Consider the following 17,031-nt stretch of genomic DNA (forward strand, 5'->3'; position numbering starts at 1 on the left):
GCAGAAAGCTCATATTTTCTACTTTGTGACATTTTAACAAAGTACTGCCAGAGCCAATCTTCATACTAGACCAAGCAATCTGCTTCAACATTAGTAAGAGACCATCTTTTAGAGGCAGAGCAGCTCTGTTCCCAAAGATGAAAATACATGAGTGACAAGTACTTAAAATTCATTTTATAATACAAGCTTGTGATACAGTTTGTGATACTAAAGAAAATAGTTCTTTTATGTTCTAAACCTTATCACATATTGCCTCCGAGCATTTTGGTTCTTTTAGTTGCCTTCTGTTGCATATCTAGTCACAACATCACCCACAGTACTGAAAGAGTGCAAACACTAAAACAAGCGGATGAGACAAAGAATATTTCTTAATTTTTCCACAGTACAGCACAAGCTGTAACCCAGATATTTAATTAACACAACAGCCCTTCCCATACAGAAGTCCCAGTCTCGAACAAAACACTGGAGTCATCCACCCCTGCCTTCATTTATGTAGCAATCCTACAACTAAGAAAGAACATCTACTGCCAAAGCAAATATTAAGGCCAAATTCACATGACTAAATGACTTCCAATAACTTCTGTATGAGGTTTGCGGACACATCTGATGGAAGAATCAGCTCCCATGGAAATTAAATCAAGTGATGTGAGATAATTTCCTCCGAGACATGCAACAACATGAGTTTACACATAAGCAGCAGGGGGAAAAAAAAAAAAAAGCTAGAGAACATGACTCATTCAGTTCTTCTGTGTGTTGAAGGAATGACAAATGAAACAAATTAATTTTAATTACCTCATGAAACACATCTGGGTTTCCAGGGTTAAACAGTGATGGTAATTTCTCTTCTAAACCGCGTACTATTTCTGGCCACACTGAATTGACTAAGAAATCATATCCAGGAACAATAGTTGCTTTTTCACTGAAATAAAATTGCAATTATTCCAAGGTTATATTTCACCACTAGGCTTCTATTCGGAGGTAGTGATAACTCAAAGACAAGGACTGAATTGGAAGAAATGTAATTAAGCTTTTTTTTACATAGATATATTGATTTGCTTAAACTGTTGTTCCTTTGAGGTTTCATATCTGATCCCAGTCTCATCAAATGCAAGGTATTTTTACAGTTCTGAAAGTGTTTTCAAATTTTATCAGGTATTATGTATTTTGCAAGTGTGCTTTGGAAAATAAGTCCTTTTCAGCTGTTAAAACTTGAAAATATGCAAGTAAAAGTAGGAGTTAACAGCTCTAAACTTCAGAAATACCAAGTAGGAGTAACGCGATGGAAGGAAATGAAACTCTTGCATAATTCTAAGTTGTATTTATATATGATTTTGTGCTTCCAAGCAAAAGATTAAAAGTTACCTTGACTGTGGAAATTTATAAATTGACAGCAGAAAAGACACAAGTACCTAACTCCAGTTCAGTGCACTACAGCACAAACTAGAATCATTCTATTATTAAGAAGAAAGATTAAAATTTGCTGAGGGATTAAAAGAATTGAAACGTCAGTAAAATTTAGAGCCACTAAAAGCTCAGCAATGGATGACTAATCAGAGAAGCAGTTCTGCAGTCCCTAGGGGCTACATCCATAGTTCTGCTAATTACAGCAGTCTACTAAGTTAACTAGCCTGTGGACAGATGAATAAGTGCATTCAACAGTAGACCTGAACTATGTAAACTTCAAAACAGGCAATTTAATTTCAAAAGGAGTAAGCACTTTGAGCAGATAGTGGAAGTACTATACAAATCAATTAAACCTGAAGTTGCAGTACATGCAATAAACCAGTCAGACCTCTGGGGACCATCTCCACCATTTTTTTTTTTTTTAATTTAATGTATGCTGACAACCCAGTAACTTTTGAACTTATTTTCCAATAGCTTTGTTATACCCTTCTCCTTGGATGAAGTGCACAGTCACGTTTCCTTGATTCAGTTTTATTACTGAAATACAGGATTCTTTCTTTCACTTCTCTCAAGTTGTGGGCCTCAGCACCAAGGGAAACAAACAAACAAACAAACAAACTGTTCACTGTTTTGTTTTTAAAATTATGGACATGAGAAATCAACCTTGACTATGAATCTCCAGAAAAGGCCAGGTAAGTTATCTATGCATGGGAGGTAATTTTGCAAGTCATTTCCTAAGTAAATGATATTTACCATAACTTTTAACTGCAACTGAAAGAAGCCCCAAGATATTTACCTTGAAATAGCTCCCCCTGTTACTTCACGCAAGAGACGGCAATGATGCGGGACAAACTCCAATAGTTTATTGTACATAGCCTGAAGGCCGTTAGGATGCGATTGAACATACTGTTCCACAATCACCTGCCAGGAAGAGTTGAATGTTAATTGCAGAAAAGTGAATATGAAATACAGTAATGTAAGATTCACAGTCTACTCACTCAAAACTCCTAATACTATAACCCCAAATACTGCAATACTCAGTATATTACTTTTCTTTCTCATAGTTTCCAAGCTATAATAAATAGCCAAGAATCTTCTGTGGTGATGCTAAGACTTTCACACAGCTAGCAATGCATTTTGACAGGACAGTACTTCAAGCCCCATGAAAAAGAGAGAGCCTCTGCCACAAAAAGAAGTCAGACAGTAGGTGGACAACACTGGAAAAGGACAATTTCTTGGTATTTTTTCATCTGTCTGAACATTTTTGCCATTAGCTACATAAACAAGCAGAATGGTGCAGAGGTGGGGAACAAACAGGTACTGGAGAAGTCAAGATGAAAGGAAGACCCATCCCCCACGGTACCACCTGCTACAGTATTAGCAAGCACCCAAAGGAAGTCTGCTCTTAAGGGGCCAGCTGACAGTTCTTCTCCCTCTCCCATCTGAAAGGCAGAAGCTGCCTTTGCTTTGTAAACGTGTGCCCACACAAAGCAAAACCAGAACACTTTTAGACGTTTCCTTCTCTACAGCAGAAAAGCAGCAGCCTATTGACGATGGTGTACAGCTCAGGCTTTATCAGAAAACAGGCTATTTATTCACTGAGAAGGGAAAGAAAGGGAAGAGAAAGGTAATGATTCGAACTCTCAGCTACTGAAGTGAAAAAAAAAAAAAAAGTGAAATCCTGACTGGGGGGGGAGGGGGCGAGGGAAGTGATAGTAATTTCTTTTCCCTATCTTGATTTAGAAAGCAAATCCTTCAGCAGGATTTATACAGATTAACTCTATACTTGCCTTGGTTGGGAACACTACATGGCAAACAGCCACTAAATGGAAAAAAAAAAACAACACACAAAGCAAATGCAGTTCCTCTTTCTTAGGCTGATGGGCCTTTCGGAACATAAAGGCAGAAGTGATATTAAGGTATTACTGCCTAAAGGAACACATTCAGTACTTTTCTGAAACAATGTTCACATTACTCTTTTGGGTCTTAATAAAAATGTTAGCTCTATATTTTGAGCTGTCCCATCTTTTGTAAGATACCAGTAGAGAACAAACTGTTTTAAATATCCTGAAAGCAGAGAAAGAAAAGAATACCTCACATCGTACTGTTTCTCATTACAGGTTTACTGAGCAAGAGAATGTTAATACCTCCATTTAAAGAGTGATAGTAGTAAAAAAAGGTAAAGATAAATGAATAGAGTAACTCAGCACTCAAAGACACTAAGAAGTGCTCTGTATTACAGAGGCAATGATGAGAGGGAGCAGATCTATCCTGCTTTCTATTAACATGCACAGACTCAAATAAGTGTGTATGTTCAGTCACCAAGACAACACTTGTATGTTAATGTTTTCCTCCCCGCAGACACAATAGTGAAAGCTTTGGACCATTTGTCATAATTAGTATTGCTGAAAGGTTTGTAATGCTAGTTTTAGCGCAAAAACTTCACTGTCCAAGTGCTGGCCTAATATAACTTATTCTATAAGAACAGTGAATTTAATGCACTTATGAAACACTCTTACAATCCAGTGGAAGCCAAGGAAACTGCTTGCATTAGGACAATCAGCACTAGAAATTATGTTGTAAAAGGGCAGTGATTCAGACCCCGTTAGGGAATGGATATCTCTGGAACGGTACACAGTCATTACCTGAACTAGACAGAATTTCCAACACACTGTGATGATGAATATGTCAAAGTTTAGTGCCAATCCCTTCTTAAAGGGTTAAAAAAAGTCTTGGTATTATGGCAACATTGCTTTGGGATGTTCATTAAAACCATAACAAATTTGTTTTATGTGGCTATTTCAAACAGAGCAGAGTATCAAATTTCTTAAAAATGCATCTTTATTTTTTTCACTAGAAGCTTGAAACTTGGTTTACCATGATATAATTGTAGGTTCATAAAAATATTTTATGGCAACTGCAGACAATGCAGACCAGGAAAACTGAGCCACACTGACTTGCTGACTGCTATGCTAATGTGGCGGGTTAATCATGAATCTTTTTTCTTTTTGGGAGGGAAGGGGGTATAGGGCAGAAAAACAGGGCTGAGAAAAGGTACTCTTAGGGTAGAGAAAAACCTCTGACAAAATATTACACACTTAACTACAGAACCTTCATTGATAGTTAAAAGCTTTTCCTCTACTTTGGCAATTCTAGGGCATCTCCCAGGATTACATTATCATCAGCTACAACAAAAAGAAAAGTAGCTTACCAATGGTTCAGGCCAGAAGAAGTGGCAAGAACAAGAAGGCTACAAGAAGGCTAGGAACCGTTTTATAGGTAACAGCATCGCAAAATTTGCACAGTCAAGAGAATTAACAGAAAGTCCCCTAGTTTCAGAAAACTCAGTCAATACTTTGTGATTGGCCTAACTCAAAACTAGTGGCCTACTAGAATGATTTTTTCATGAATTGACTATGGCCATCTGACACATTTTTCCCTCCCAGAGAACAGCAAATGCTTCCCAAACACACTTGCTCCTTCTCCTGCAAATGTCCTGGTACAGCTTGGAACAGCAGAAACTCCTTTCTTCATACAGTGGGAAGAACAGGCCATTGCACTAAGAACTATTTTCTCCGCATTTGGCTAGTACAGAGTCAGACAGAGAGAAAGGCACATCCCAGATCTGATCCAATTCCCACAGACATGCACTGGTCCAGAGTAAATTGTATTATATTTTAGTCACATCTTGCATCACTTAAGTTTTTTCCCCTCCCTCCAAAGAAATATATGATGTAGGTAACAAGAATCCTAATTGGATATAACCAAAATTGGTGGCAGACAGATAGAGAATTTCTCCACCCTCTTTCCTTAAATAGGAACAACAAATACATTGAAATTATGTTAGGGTTCAAAATAGTACAAAGCTATTTTGAAGCTGCTAACCATAAGTGGAGAATATTAGGAGAAATAAACATGTTTTCAAGTCAATTTTCCCAGGATTTTTGATTTTATCTTACCTCATCTACATAAGGTTTTACAAGCACTTGACCAACTAATGCCTCTGCATCTCGTGTTTTGTCAATAGTTGCGTAAGTGCGAAGACAGTGATGTATTATGTCAACATTTGAAGTCTGCAGGCCTTCCAGGAGCAGCCCTTCCAGAGACTGCTGCAACATAGCTGTTATTCCAGCAATACGCTATGAAGAAAAACAAAATTTAGTTAAAAAAAAAAAAAAAAAAAAAAACAACCCCCTCCACGCACACACAAACAAAGCATTGCCATCACCACTGAAGTAAACTCTTTTGGAAATACCTTTCAGTTGAAAATTGAAACCTGAAATTAGTTACACAAGTTGTGATAACTGTCACTACTAAGTGAACATTAAAACAAGCTAAAGGGGTTGCAGGTGCCATTTAACATAGTATTTATTACAATAAGTTAAATAAAAAAATGCAGTTATTTTCCTCTATATGTTGAAAGTTATCTGGTAACTTAAGGTCACATTTATACTGAAGAAATAGGTCAATAATTGTTCCCTGTTCACCACTCTCTACGTTAATACACAAAAGCTTTTCAGTAAGTTACCAGAAATAACTACTGTAGCATTTATCCCTCAGGGTCAAAGACTAAAGTAACAGCATGTTCCCAGCACTACTTGTCACATTACTGCAAAACAAAGACATTGAATTACACTGACAAAAAATGACATGCCATTAGATTGTCTCTGGTTTCTGCAAAACAGCTGCTTTTGTTAATAAATATTCTGGTTAGCTAACCATTTTTCCTGATCTCCTGCAACATCTCCTCCACTAATTCCAACTCACTGCTACACTATCTACAGATATACTCCTGGCCGGTGTCACTCCATTAGAATTCTGTATTTGAAGCAAGTTCAGCATCACATATTAGTTTAGTTACAGTTGAGCTACCAGTTTAATCAGTCAAATCTTCCAGTGTCTTTTTGTATACTGCATTGTGCTCATCCACCCTAAAGTGTTTATTTTTTTTCTTTCTTTTTTTGTTTTTGTTTTTTAAATGATCACAGACTCCATTCTGAACATCTGAAGCCAGTAACTCAACTACTTACTACTCATGAAAATTATGATCTGATGATCCTTAGCAACAACAGGTACAGGACAGAAGTCCTGGTGAGTGTCATTAAGGAAGTAACACAGCAGGGAAACATCAAGGATCCTCCCAACATAAGTACTACTCTATTGCTCACACTTAGTCCTGTTACCATTTGTGCTTGATAAATCAGTGGCCAGAACAGTCTTGTGAACTGTCCATAAATCAAAATGGTACTGTCAAAGTCTTCAACTGAAACAAGTTTAGACTGTCAACAGGCATACGCACATAAGGAAAAACTGGAATGATGAAGTACCTCACTAGCTCAGAAAGCCATCAAGAATGACAGCTTCCATGCTAATCAGCTTAAAGTATTACCCCATCTCTATTTCGCAATATTGATACTGCCAACCTTTAAGCACTAGTCTTCCCTAGTTCCCACTCTCCAATGAATGAACAGGGAAGGGGGAGGGGGGGAGAAAGCACCAATTCATCTTTCACAGTAGACAGTTATTAAAAAGAGATGAGTCTCCTGGCTTGGGTACCCAGAGTTAGGCAGCAAATATCACCAAAAGACAAACTTGAATAAATTCTCATCACTCAGTAGGCTCATTCCATCATTTATTTTCTGGTCTGTACAGGACAGCTACAAGAACAACATAAACCTCTAGAACCAGGCCTCACCAGCAATAATGCAAGACATATTAGGCTGACAAAAATACATGTTTTATCTCCTACTCTTATCCTATGTTATTTATCCTAACAAAGTTAGGAAACAAAGCATAAACACTCAGAGGAAATAACACTTCTAGTCAAATGACAAAAAACCTTCTTGAAACTCATTTTCCCCATAAACTAATTAAATAAAACTCTATGGAAATAGACATTTGTCTGCTAATTATATTGTTTTTGCTTGATCTCGTGAGTGATAAGGTGACTATTATGCAATACTTACTGGTCTCACTTTGTCCAAAAGGGGCATTCCTTTGCTTTGTACTGCATGAAATTGTAGTTGGTTAAATTCTGTGGCAATTCGCTCTAAAACCTGTCCAGTTAAAAGTGGGCTGGAACAGAGATGATACATGCAAAATGAGAACACAGTAAGATCCTTTCAAATCAACTCCCTTTTATTTGAAGCAGATAGATAATGCTCTCCCCAAATTTTTGTGGTTTAGTCTAAATATTTGGTATTCTAATTATAAAGGTACTATTGCAGTCATAAAATAACAATCTGTTTCTTCCAGATTACATGACTAGACCTGCTCTGTATCTAGATAGATATGAAATGCATGAAGCAGAAGCTGTGAGGTCTGGCCTCAGCAGCACAGAGCACCGTTTTCTAAGAGATGGTGTTGCTTATTGTCATATGAAAAGCCAGTTTTAGAAAGCTGAGCAACTGTGGTAAGAGCTTTTCACCATCCAGATTTGCTTCTTATTTCCCTTCCCTGTCACACGGGAAAAATTAATGACAGCCATCTCTAGAGAAACAGTCCTACCCTTCTCACTTCTATATAGTGTCAGTAATTACCCTAAATTTTAAGCCGCTCAAGTACAATCTTGCTTCCAAACTTGATTCTACGAAGTGCCTCACCTTGCCTGAAAAGGTTTGCATATGCTTTGTCCCTCTAGATATTAATCTATTCTTTTGCCCATCTCCCTCATTCATTACTGCGTGGTCCAGTACAGAGAACTAAAGAGCACCAGAGACAGTTTCACGTTCAAATGAGTACATGAAATTGTCTTTTTCCTCCATCATAAGTTGCACTTTATTTGTAGCCAGGTGAACATTTTCAAGCACATAGCTAAAGCATCAGTTCCAAAACTGGCAGAAAAAAACCTTCCATTCCTCCCCAAAGGTGGAGGGAGAGGATACTTTCCATGAAGTTGTTAAACAAAACTTGGAGCCTGACCGGCATTTGTCACAAAAGTTTTCTTCTGCCAGAAGTACTGCCTGTGTGGCTTGCCAGCCTCAGACTATTCTTGCATCAGTCATTTCATTTATATATAAGCAGAGAAAACAAGAAGGGCTATCTCACATTTTACTTTGAAACAACATTGGAATAAACTGTGGATATGCAGGACTGTAGAAAGTACATTAGACTTGACAAAATCAGTGACTTTTATGTGTGTGTGTGGGGGGAAATCACTGCAAGCTAACTTCAAAAAGTGCACATTATCACTGAGTGCACCTCAAATAATTCAGAACTTTGGAGGTGATGTGTTCTGTGAATAACCAGCTTGCAGAAGATTAAACCTGAGAAAAGTATTAAACTGATAGTCACTTATTCCATCATAGAGTTATCATCTAAAGATGAAACCTAATGTTTGTATGTTCCACTACAACAATACTACAGAATTAAGTTAATCTCAACAGTTACCAACAAAACTGATTTTTTTTTTTGTACCTGTTTCCCTCTAATGAGGAGAATTCTTTAGTGCTTTGGGAATGTAGAATTTTCTCAATTTTCTCAACTGACTGAATAACACGAATAAGTCTCAGAACACACATCTGTAATTAAAGAAAGATTTTTTAATGTCTGACCTCAATCCCAGGTATATTACCCAATAACTCCAAAGGTTTTTTGGTTGACTTCTATTTTGCTGGGGTAAGCTCTGTCCCTCCAATTTGAATCATGTCTCAGTTAGTGTTGCTCATATAGGTCCATAAAAGCCCACAAACAATGTTGCCATGGTTGGAGAACAGCTGTTTTTATCCCTGAGTTATTCCAAGTTAGGCAGAATGACCAACATTAGGTGCCCTCTGCCCCCAAATTAAACTTTTATTTCAGTTACATTCACAATGTACAAATCTATACACCACCGCAAGTAGGAAGAAAAGAGCAATTAAAATTAAAAAAGCCAACCAAACCTATACGTTTTTGGTCAATAAAAGAAAATACGGATTTACAATCAGTTAGACACTAAATAAGTCTGCCAACCAAAACTTCAATAACTATTTTTACAAACGCAAAATCCCTGCACAGTATGCATCTAGACAACCTAGAACTTTTGTTTTTGCCATTAAACCAATGAAAAAGAAATTTTAAGAAGTCACCCTAATAGGACCTTTTCAAGGCAATCATTTGCCTGCTGTACCTTTTTTCTTCTAATATCTTCTTGTTTAGACATCCAATCATCTATTGCTTGAATTCCTTCACTGACACATGACTTAAGACTCTGTAAGAGAGAAATTCAGTATGAAAAGCTGTCTTCCCATTATGGAGAAGAGTTTTAAAAACCTTAACTCAAAATCTAAGCTCTAACTTTAAAGACTTAAAATATTTGCCTGTCCTCACATACTGCCATTTTTCTACTTAATTATTCCCCCCTCCAAAACACACTCAAAGGTAGACTAATAAGAAGAAATAAAAGAGGCAGTACATCAACTTCCCTCAAAGTGAACAGATCAGAAATAAGATAAAATAACTGAAAGTATAATCTGTTCCCAAAGTGCTGCCACCACGAGTATCAATATTTCAGCCAAAATTGTTATTTTAGTTACTTACAGAGAATAAACCGTACATTTACCTTTCATACAAGACCAGCCAATAAAACAAACATGATTTTAGGCCTTGAAATTAAAGTTATAAATAGGATCTAGAGTAGATTTCTCACATAATAAAATAGGTGCATAGAGCATAGAAATGTTTCTGTTTTAAACATCAAGGCTGAGATATTTTGAAGGAACATTTATGCAACAAACAGCCCTTTGAACCAGCTGCAAAGAGAAAGATCATCAAGAAACACCCTTCACTAATTTCAAGCCACTGTGGAAGAATAAGAAAGAAATAGAATGAGAAAGGTCTTCAAGAGGATGATCTTTAATGGTTAAACCACACAACTGAGCAAAAAGTGTGTGTTTTATCTTGCTTATTTAGTACCATCTTTAAGTTACTCAAGTATTAAAATAGTTTTAATATTTCTATATTAAAGAGTCTATAGACTTATCTTGCAAGGGTCCATTCATGTACATACTTAAGGAATCCTTTAACTCTTGACTGGAAGGCACTATAGAGAATGCGAATTTACCACTACTACACCTGCTTGAAAGCACAATACCTCTCATTACCTTCACTAAGAGGTTAATTTTCAATGAAAAGTTCCTTAAAATAATTATTAACATGAATAAAGAATGCATCTGTATCATATGGAAGTGATGTGAAGTTTACCAAACCGTGTATAATGATTGTTTTGAACATACCATAACTTCTTCTCTTAACTGTCCCAAGGGTACTGAAAGCTGATTAAGAGCCTTGTCCATGCCAACCTAAAGAAATTACCACAAAAAAAATTTAAGTTTCTATGCGAATTACTGACAGAGCCTATCATTTTATAGATACTGAAAAAGAACTGAGATAAGATACCCCACTTTATACAATCTTCAGTTTTAAGTACAATGCAAAAATATGTTCTTTTAATGCCTCAAATGGAGGCATAAAGAAATCAGACTGTTTGTCGCACAAAGGCAAAAATGAAAGAAAACCTAGACCTATGAAATTTATCTTCCAATAAAAATGATAAACCTCAGTCTTTGACCCTGTATAACCTGATAAATTGGAGTGAAAGAGTAGCAGATACAGTGGACAAGTCACTTTCATCTGAAAAGGAATTACAATTCTCAGTCGAGTGAGTCAGATTTTTTTTTTCCTTAACTTACTACAGCCCACATAGTTTTAAGATTCCTAAAAGAATCCCTTGGAATGGGCATATTTGTATCTTTGACATTCAATTTTAATGATTTATTCAAGTTTTATAACTCTCACCAGTTGAAAAAAGAGTGTTTGCCTTAGATCTACCTTCATAATGAATTTAATCTTTTTAAGATGAAAAGCACTCATCTAAAATTTATTATGGGACAACAGCAGTTTTGCACAAAAGCTAAGCTCTTCAGGTATGGTCTTACAGTTTCTCTCAATGCAAGGGGCTACAGTTTAAAAAAATTTTTAAATCTAACAATGCCAAAATAAATGCCATGTGCTTTTACATGGAAAATAAAAATCACACCAAAACACATGAAGTTCGAACTACACAGTACAACTTAAGAACACTTACTAGATTTGTTGAGAGATTAACAAAGTCAGCATAATCCTTATTTATGAGTTCTACCATGGCAGTCTTAAGGAGTTTGTAATAGAGCTCCAGATCCTCTCTGAGCTCCTCCAATTGCACACGTTTCCTGCAGTCAGATACAAAGTGGTCAACATCGAAATCCAGCTGAAAATGAAACAAGAAACAGAGAAGGATGCAAATAAAAAAAGTTCAAACCAAGAACACGCATGACCCCTTCCCTTCAGAAAAAAGTGTTTGATATGCAAGTAAACTGATTAGTTGACTTGAAGTCCAAGAACAATAAAATATGTAAGTCCTAACAGCTTCCTAGTCCAGCAAGGATACTGTTTTCCAGTTTATACTGTACTGCATTATTAGAAACAAGAGCCAGTTTTCCTGCAAGGTGCAAAATGCCTACTATTAGACCTCAGTGAGATTTTAAGAGTATTACACATTTTCCCAGATCTAACCTATCTTGCAGCACTACAGATTTACTTCTGATAACATCGAGATTACTTTTCAGTGAATATTGAGGCTGAATGTAGGTTTTTAAATGCTCTGTACAGTATAAGTTAGAGGAATACCCTAGTCTACCCTTTCCCAAAGGCAAGCATTTTACCACCTCTCACAGAAAATACAGATCCCTCACAGATTTAAGGCAGAAATGAAAGCTTTCTTTTTTCTTAAGCAATACTATCAAATCTTCCTAATTAAAGTCTAGCCTGTGATACAAGAAAGGCATCATTGCAACTGTAAAGAATTCATGTTTAACAGGACTACAAATACAGTCATTCAAGACTTGTACAGAAAATGTTTGGCAGAGAGGTCCCTCAAGCTGAATAAGCATTTTATTTATTAATATAGCCAACATTTGATATCAGAGTGCAAAGTTGGTATTACTGAGGATTTTAGTTTGGTGTTGCATTGAAAAGACCTCAAAAAACAAATCAACAAGTACCATAGAAGGTGCTGAATGACTGTTAAAATCTGTGCTCCATATAAAGATCTCCAAATCTTTAAATCCACTTTGATCCATGGTCCCAATTTAAACTGGAAGTTATACCTGTCCAAGAAGAACAACTTTATTATCAGTTGCACACTTTTTGCCAGAAAGACAGGCAACGCTACTTAACTGGAAAAAAGCAGACCTCTTCTAGTAAAACAGAGGCTGCACAAAACAAAACAAATAAACAAAACCAATCTACTGCTTTTGAGTCCTTGGCAGGTGAAGTCAGAGTGAGGGCACACTTAAAGCTTTGTTTTCCTTTCAAATTAAATGGAAACTATGCCTTCCCTTTGTTCAAATACTATCAGTGTTGACACTGGAAACCACAGTGAGAGCATAAAAAACGTTGCCACTATCTTTTAGGTCTACTGTTCACATAAACTGTTGACAGGAACTACTAAAAATTTCTGGTTCCTTTGCACACAAACTTCCAAGTAACTATAATTTACTCCAAAATTCTCCCTCTTCTCCACTTGCAAAAAAATTTGGTGAGTCCACATTTTTGCATTATAGTCTTTGCAAGTATTAAGAGCTAAGTAAATTTTTCTTCATGTGAACCAGTTTTCACGAAAAATAGTGATTTGTCAGAGGAGTTGTATTTTAGAGAAGCCTATCACTTTCAGTGCATCTTCTGCTAGAAGGAAAACAATAACAACAAAAACCACCTTACGGCAAACAGCCTGCCAGCTCACCTACCAGCTAAGACTGCAGCTCTGCAGCAGCTTCACCACACAAACTACCTTCAAATATCCCTTGCAATACCCTGGGCCCAAGAGCTTCCAGGCTGTCAGACTTCTACAGGCCAGGAAGCAGTTGATTCAGGAGTCTACAAGTCCGCAGTGCTTAAAAACTTCCTGCTAGAGGCATGGACAACGCTTGAGACCTGAAATTCAGCTGAAGCTTCCAGATTTTGCTTTCACAGAGCATGGGACAGGTTTTCAGGAGTCTATCACGAATGCTGCCAGAGCTTTCGGACTAAAACACGAGTGGGACCACAGGCCTCCAGCCACTGTTGAATAACGGGGTAGTCTGTATAGCTTCTGACTGCAGCAGCAAGCACACAGCCCTGAATCAGCATGCCCCAGGAACCTGAAATTCTACATTTCTGTCATCTCTGTGGACAATTACAGTAAAACTACACAATTTTTCACCTGAAACACTGAAAAAGGTGCATAAATGCCTCACTTATCTTGCTCAAATAGAGAAATCAGTCCTAATGATTTGGAGTTCCTATAAGTTGTAAAGATGCAGTCTTTTGTGCTTATTTAACCAGAGTTTCAAACACCAAAATCCCCTTTTGCTCCAATAAAAGGCACAGAGCAGAACACAGGGCTACAGCTTCTCAGATTTATTCGTAGGAATTCATTGGTGGTCAAGGATTTGTAGTTTCCCGAGAAAACTGCAAGAAAGACTCTTTAAAGGTGTCGTATTAAAAATCATTAGCTCTTATTTTACAATTCCAACGCGGGCTTCTGCCATCAATTTCAGTAAAGAATGTTTTACACAACCCGTTACTCGAAGTCTACAATAAAAACTAAGCATTACGAGGACCCCAGCAAAGGCACCGCGGAGCAGCAACCCACAGGACAGATGAACCCCTCGGGATCTTCTCTGTATTTCAGGCACAGATTTATATTAAAAAAAAAAAGAAAAAGAGACTCGGAGTACTGGCTGCAGTACTCCAGGCCGCGGCGGGAGGCCAAGAGCCCGAGCCCGAGCCCGGCCCCGGCCCCGGGCGCCGCCGTAACCGCCTGCCCCCGCAAGGCCCGGGGCCCGCGGCGCCCCCGGCCGCCCCCGGCCCACCTTCATGAACTCGTCCTTGTCAAAGCAGAGGTTGTCGGGGCCCCGCGGCAGGTTCATCTTCCTCCCCTCCATGCCGGGCCCACCCCGCGGCCCGACGCGGCGCGGCAGCCCCGGCGCGGCGGCAGGAACCGCCGCTGCCACAGCAACGCCCCCTCCGCCAACATGGCACCGGCCGGGGCCGACGAGACGCGGGCGGGGCGGGAGGGGCGCCAAGCGCGGCGCGGCGGCCGCGCGCCCCCGCCGCAGCGCCCCCTGGGGGCTCCGCGCGGCCCTGCGGGCGGCACAGCCGCGGCCGGGGGGGGAGCGGCGCCGCGCCGCGCCGCGCCCTCAAAATGGCGGCGCGGAGGGGAGGCCTGGGCGAGCCGCCGCTGGCAGGGCCGCTGCCGCCCGCTGCCCCATAAAAGCAGGGGAGCCGGGCCGCCCTGCGCTGCGCTGCGCCGCGCCGCGGGAGTAGGTGCCGGGCGCCTGCACGTAGAGATGCCCCGGTCAGATAAAGCCCGTTTCCTGCACACCTGCACCCTTCCCCAGCGCTGCGCCTTTGCTGGGCCAGCTCCTGTAAGCCCATCTCCCTTGTATGGGGGAGCCCAAAACTGGACCCGGCGCTCCGGGTGCGACATAACCCCCCGTACGCTTTGGAGTTCCTCCCCGTGCTTATCACTGGCGCTTCTTTAGTGGGGCTCCCAGCTCGCCATTTCCCTCCTCCTGTGCCAGGCAGGGCTCTCCAAGCCCGCAGCACTTCACTCCAGTGGTGCAGCTGCTTTGTGGGCCTGGATAGATTTACGGCAAACTTGTCTGCAGCCACAAAACTGGGAATCAAGTCAGGGCGTAATCCACCTCCTCCAGCCTTCTGCTTTTCGATAGGCTCTTCTGTTAAGGTCTTCTTTCCGTCAAAATCTTCTGTTTGAGGTCGCTTATGTACTAGAGAAGATGAATTTTGCTCTAAAAAGACATCCTGCTGCCATTTATGTTCCTGTTTGCCACCTCAGAACGGAAGGCAGCAAACGATCTCTTGCCCTTCACACACACATCTTACGGATTTAATTTTGTCTCAGTAAGTTCAAATGAGGACCAAGTTCAGACTCCTATGGGAAATGTCATATCTGTTGCAGCCCTCCCTATAACTCTATGGAGAAGGACGGAGAAGACTCACTGGGCATTAAGGGCATATATTTCCGTGATACTGCTGCAGCACGCACCCCACTGGTGGGCTGAAGCCCTGCTGATCTACTGGAGAGCTTAGGTTGTGGCGGGATCAGAAACATTCATCCCACCCTAACTCAGCGAGTGCTTCTGCTGGAGTCCAGCTATAAGCTCTGAGCACCAGCAACTCACCCCAATGATTCCCAGTCGGTGTGTGAGTTAATTAGATCTTCCACGAGTTATTAAAAGCCTGATAAAAGAGCTGGGCAGCTCAGCAATGACCGTGATCACGTACACGCACTGGCTAGTCCATTACACCATGATGTACATGCTAATTGTCCCCACTTGCAAGACAGACTGTTTTCAGTGAAATAATTGCTTTCACACTGTCCTTTTGGAAAATTCTTTGTGGCTGACATATTTCAAGGTCCAGCCTTCTTAGAGATCTCAAATGTTGGCAAGCATGGTTTATAGCTGTCACATGTTGTCAGCTGAAGAGAGAAAAAGATACACCCACGGCATAAATCCACACTGGTATTTTTATGGCAGTAACTATGACTATATATATCAGATCAAAAAGTTTTTCTTACATTGTGATATTTAAATGACTACATTTTGTAACAGGAACAGAGCCACATTACTCTTCATCTACCTTTTTAATTTAATGAGCTGGATGTTGAAAATTAAAATTCTAAACAGTTTTTTTATTTTTATGTTTTACAGAGGAGTTGCACCTACTTTTTTTAAGGTCTTTTGTGTTAGTGAAGACAAATGCTCTGAAATGACCCTCTGTTGCTGTTTATGTTTCTATTTGCAAAGCTCCTATTACAAAGGTCTCATTAAAAAGTTCTTTGGGGAAAAAAGAATATGCTTCCATTTGAATTTGTTTATTGATGAGGTCATGATACTTTGCATATTTATGGCTGTCATTGTAAAACAAATATCAAGTTTGCAGAATTTAATAATCTACTGATGGAAACTGCAATTGAACAATTTCAGTAAGTTAACCATAAAACCAGGGTTAGGACTTATGGGTTATTTCTACATGCTGTCCCTGCATAACCGTCTTCATCTCGGGTAGTGGCAGCATGAAGAGGTAGACTGTCTCCAAGACAGAAGAAACTGAGCAAAGAGAGTGAATTAGCCATTGCAGAGAGTCACCTGAAGCTTTCTTTCCATTATTTTTGTGCTAGGATTATTTAGTTCATTTCTATTGTAAACCCCTTCATCCCTTTCCCTTCCTGACTGTCATCACTATCTTTCCACAGTTTGCAGGCTTAGTCACACAGTTGTTAACTCTTTTTTCATCATCATCCTCCCCAAGCACATAGACATGAAACTTTTAATAACTTCTTATGAAAACTTAAATCACTGTTTAATCTTTAGTTCTTGGATAACATACAATTAATGGATACCTCTCTTTCTTAGAACCTACTGGATGAATGAAGAGAGCATCTGAAAGTATGTCTCAGCATTACTGCTATTACCCAAATAGGAATGATGTAGGGGCCAGAGAGCAGAAGAGTTACTTTTAGCTTGTGTGTGGGCTCTGAATTTTAAAGATTCCAACATCACTTCTCATTCTCAAATAAATGACGTTTCAAGGCATGCATAATAA

At 39.3% G+C, this 17,031-nt stretch overlaps 1 protein-coding gene across 2 annotated transcripts in view; it reads right to left on the bottom strand.

The window, feature by feature from the left end:
- COG2 (component of oligomeric golgi complex 2) overlaps nucleotides 1-14,420 on the bottom strand; it is a 35,788-nt gene extending 21,368 nt beyond the window's left edge. Inside the window, exons 1-9 of one of the 2 annotated variants that reach the window (XM_067293425.1) lie at nucleotides 14,274-14,420; nucleotides 11,468-11,629; nucleotides 10,617-10,682; nucleotides 9,512-9,592; nucleotides 8,821-8,924; nucleotides 7,371-7,479; nucleotides 5,364-5,543; nucleotides 2,201-2,325; nucleotides 793-919 (exon numbers count right to left, since the gene is read on the bottom strand). In XM_067293425.1, the coding sequence (XP_067149526.1) occupies nucleotides 793-919; nucleotides 2,201-2,325; nucleotides 5,364-5,543; nucleotides 7,371-7,479; nucleotides 8,821-8,924; nucleotides 9,512-9,592; nucleotides 10,617-10,682; nucleotides 11,468-11,629; nucleotides 14,274-14,345 (1,026 nt within the window). In that variant the 5' untranslated portion in view covers nucleotides 14,346-14,420. The remainder of the gene's footprint in view (nucleotides 1-792; nucleotides 920-2,200; nucleotides 2,326-5,363; nucleotides 5,544-7,370; nucleotides 7,480-8,820; nucleotides 8,925-9,511; nucleotides 9,593-10,616; nucleotides 10,683-11,467; nucleotides 11,630-14,273) is intronic. The other variant, XM_067293427.1, reaches the window with a different exon arrangement.
- Nucleotides 14,421-17,031: the final 2,611 nt, after the last annotated feature.

This window comes from Apteryx mantelli, chromosome 3 (genome assembly GCF_036417845.1).
Source record: "Apteryx mantelli isolate bAptMan1 chromosome 3, bAptMan1.hap1, whole genome shotgun sequence".
Lineage (NCBI taxonomy): Eukaryota > Metazoa > Chordata > Aves > Apterygiformes > Apterygidae > Apteryx > Apteryx mantelli.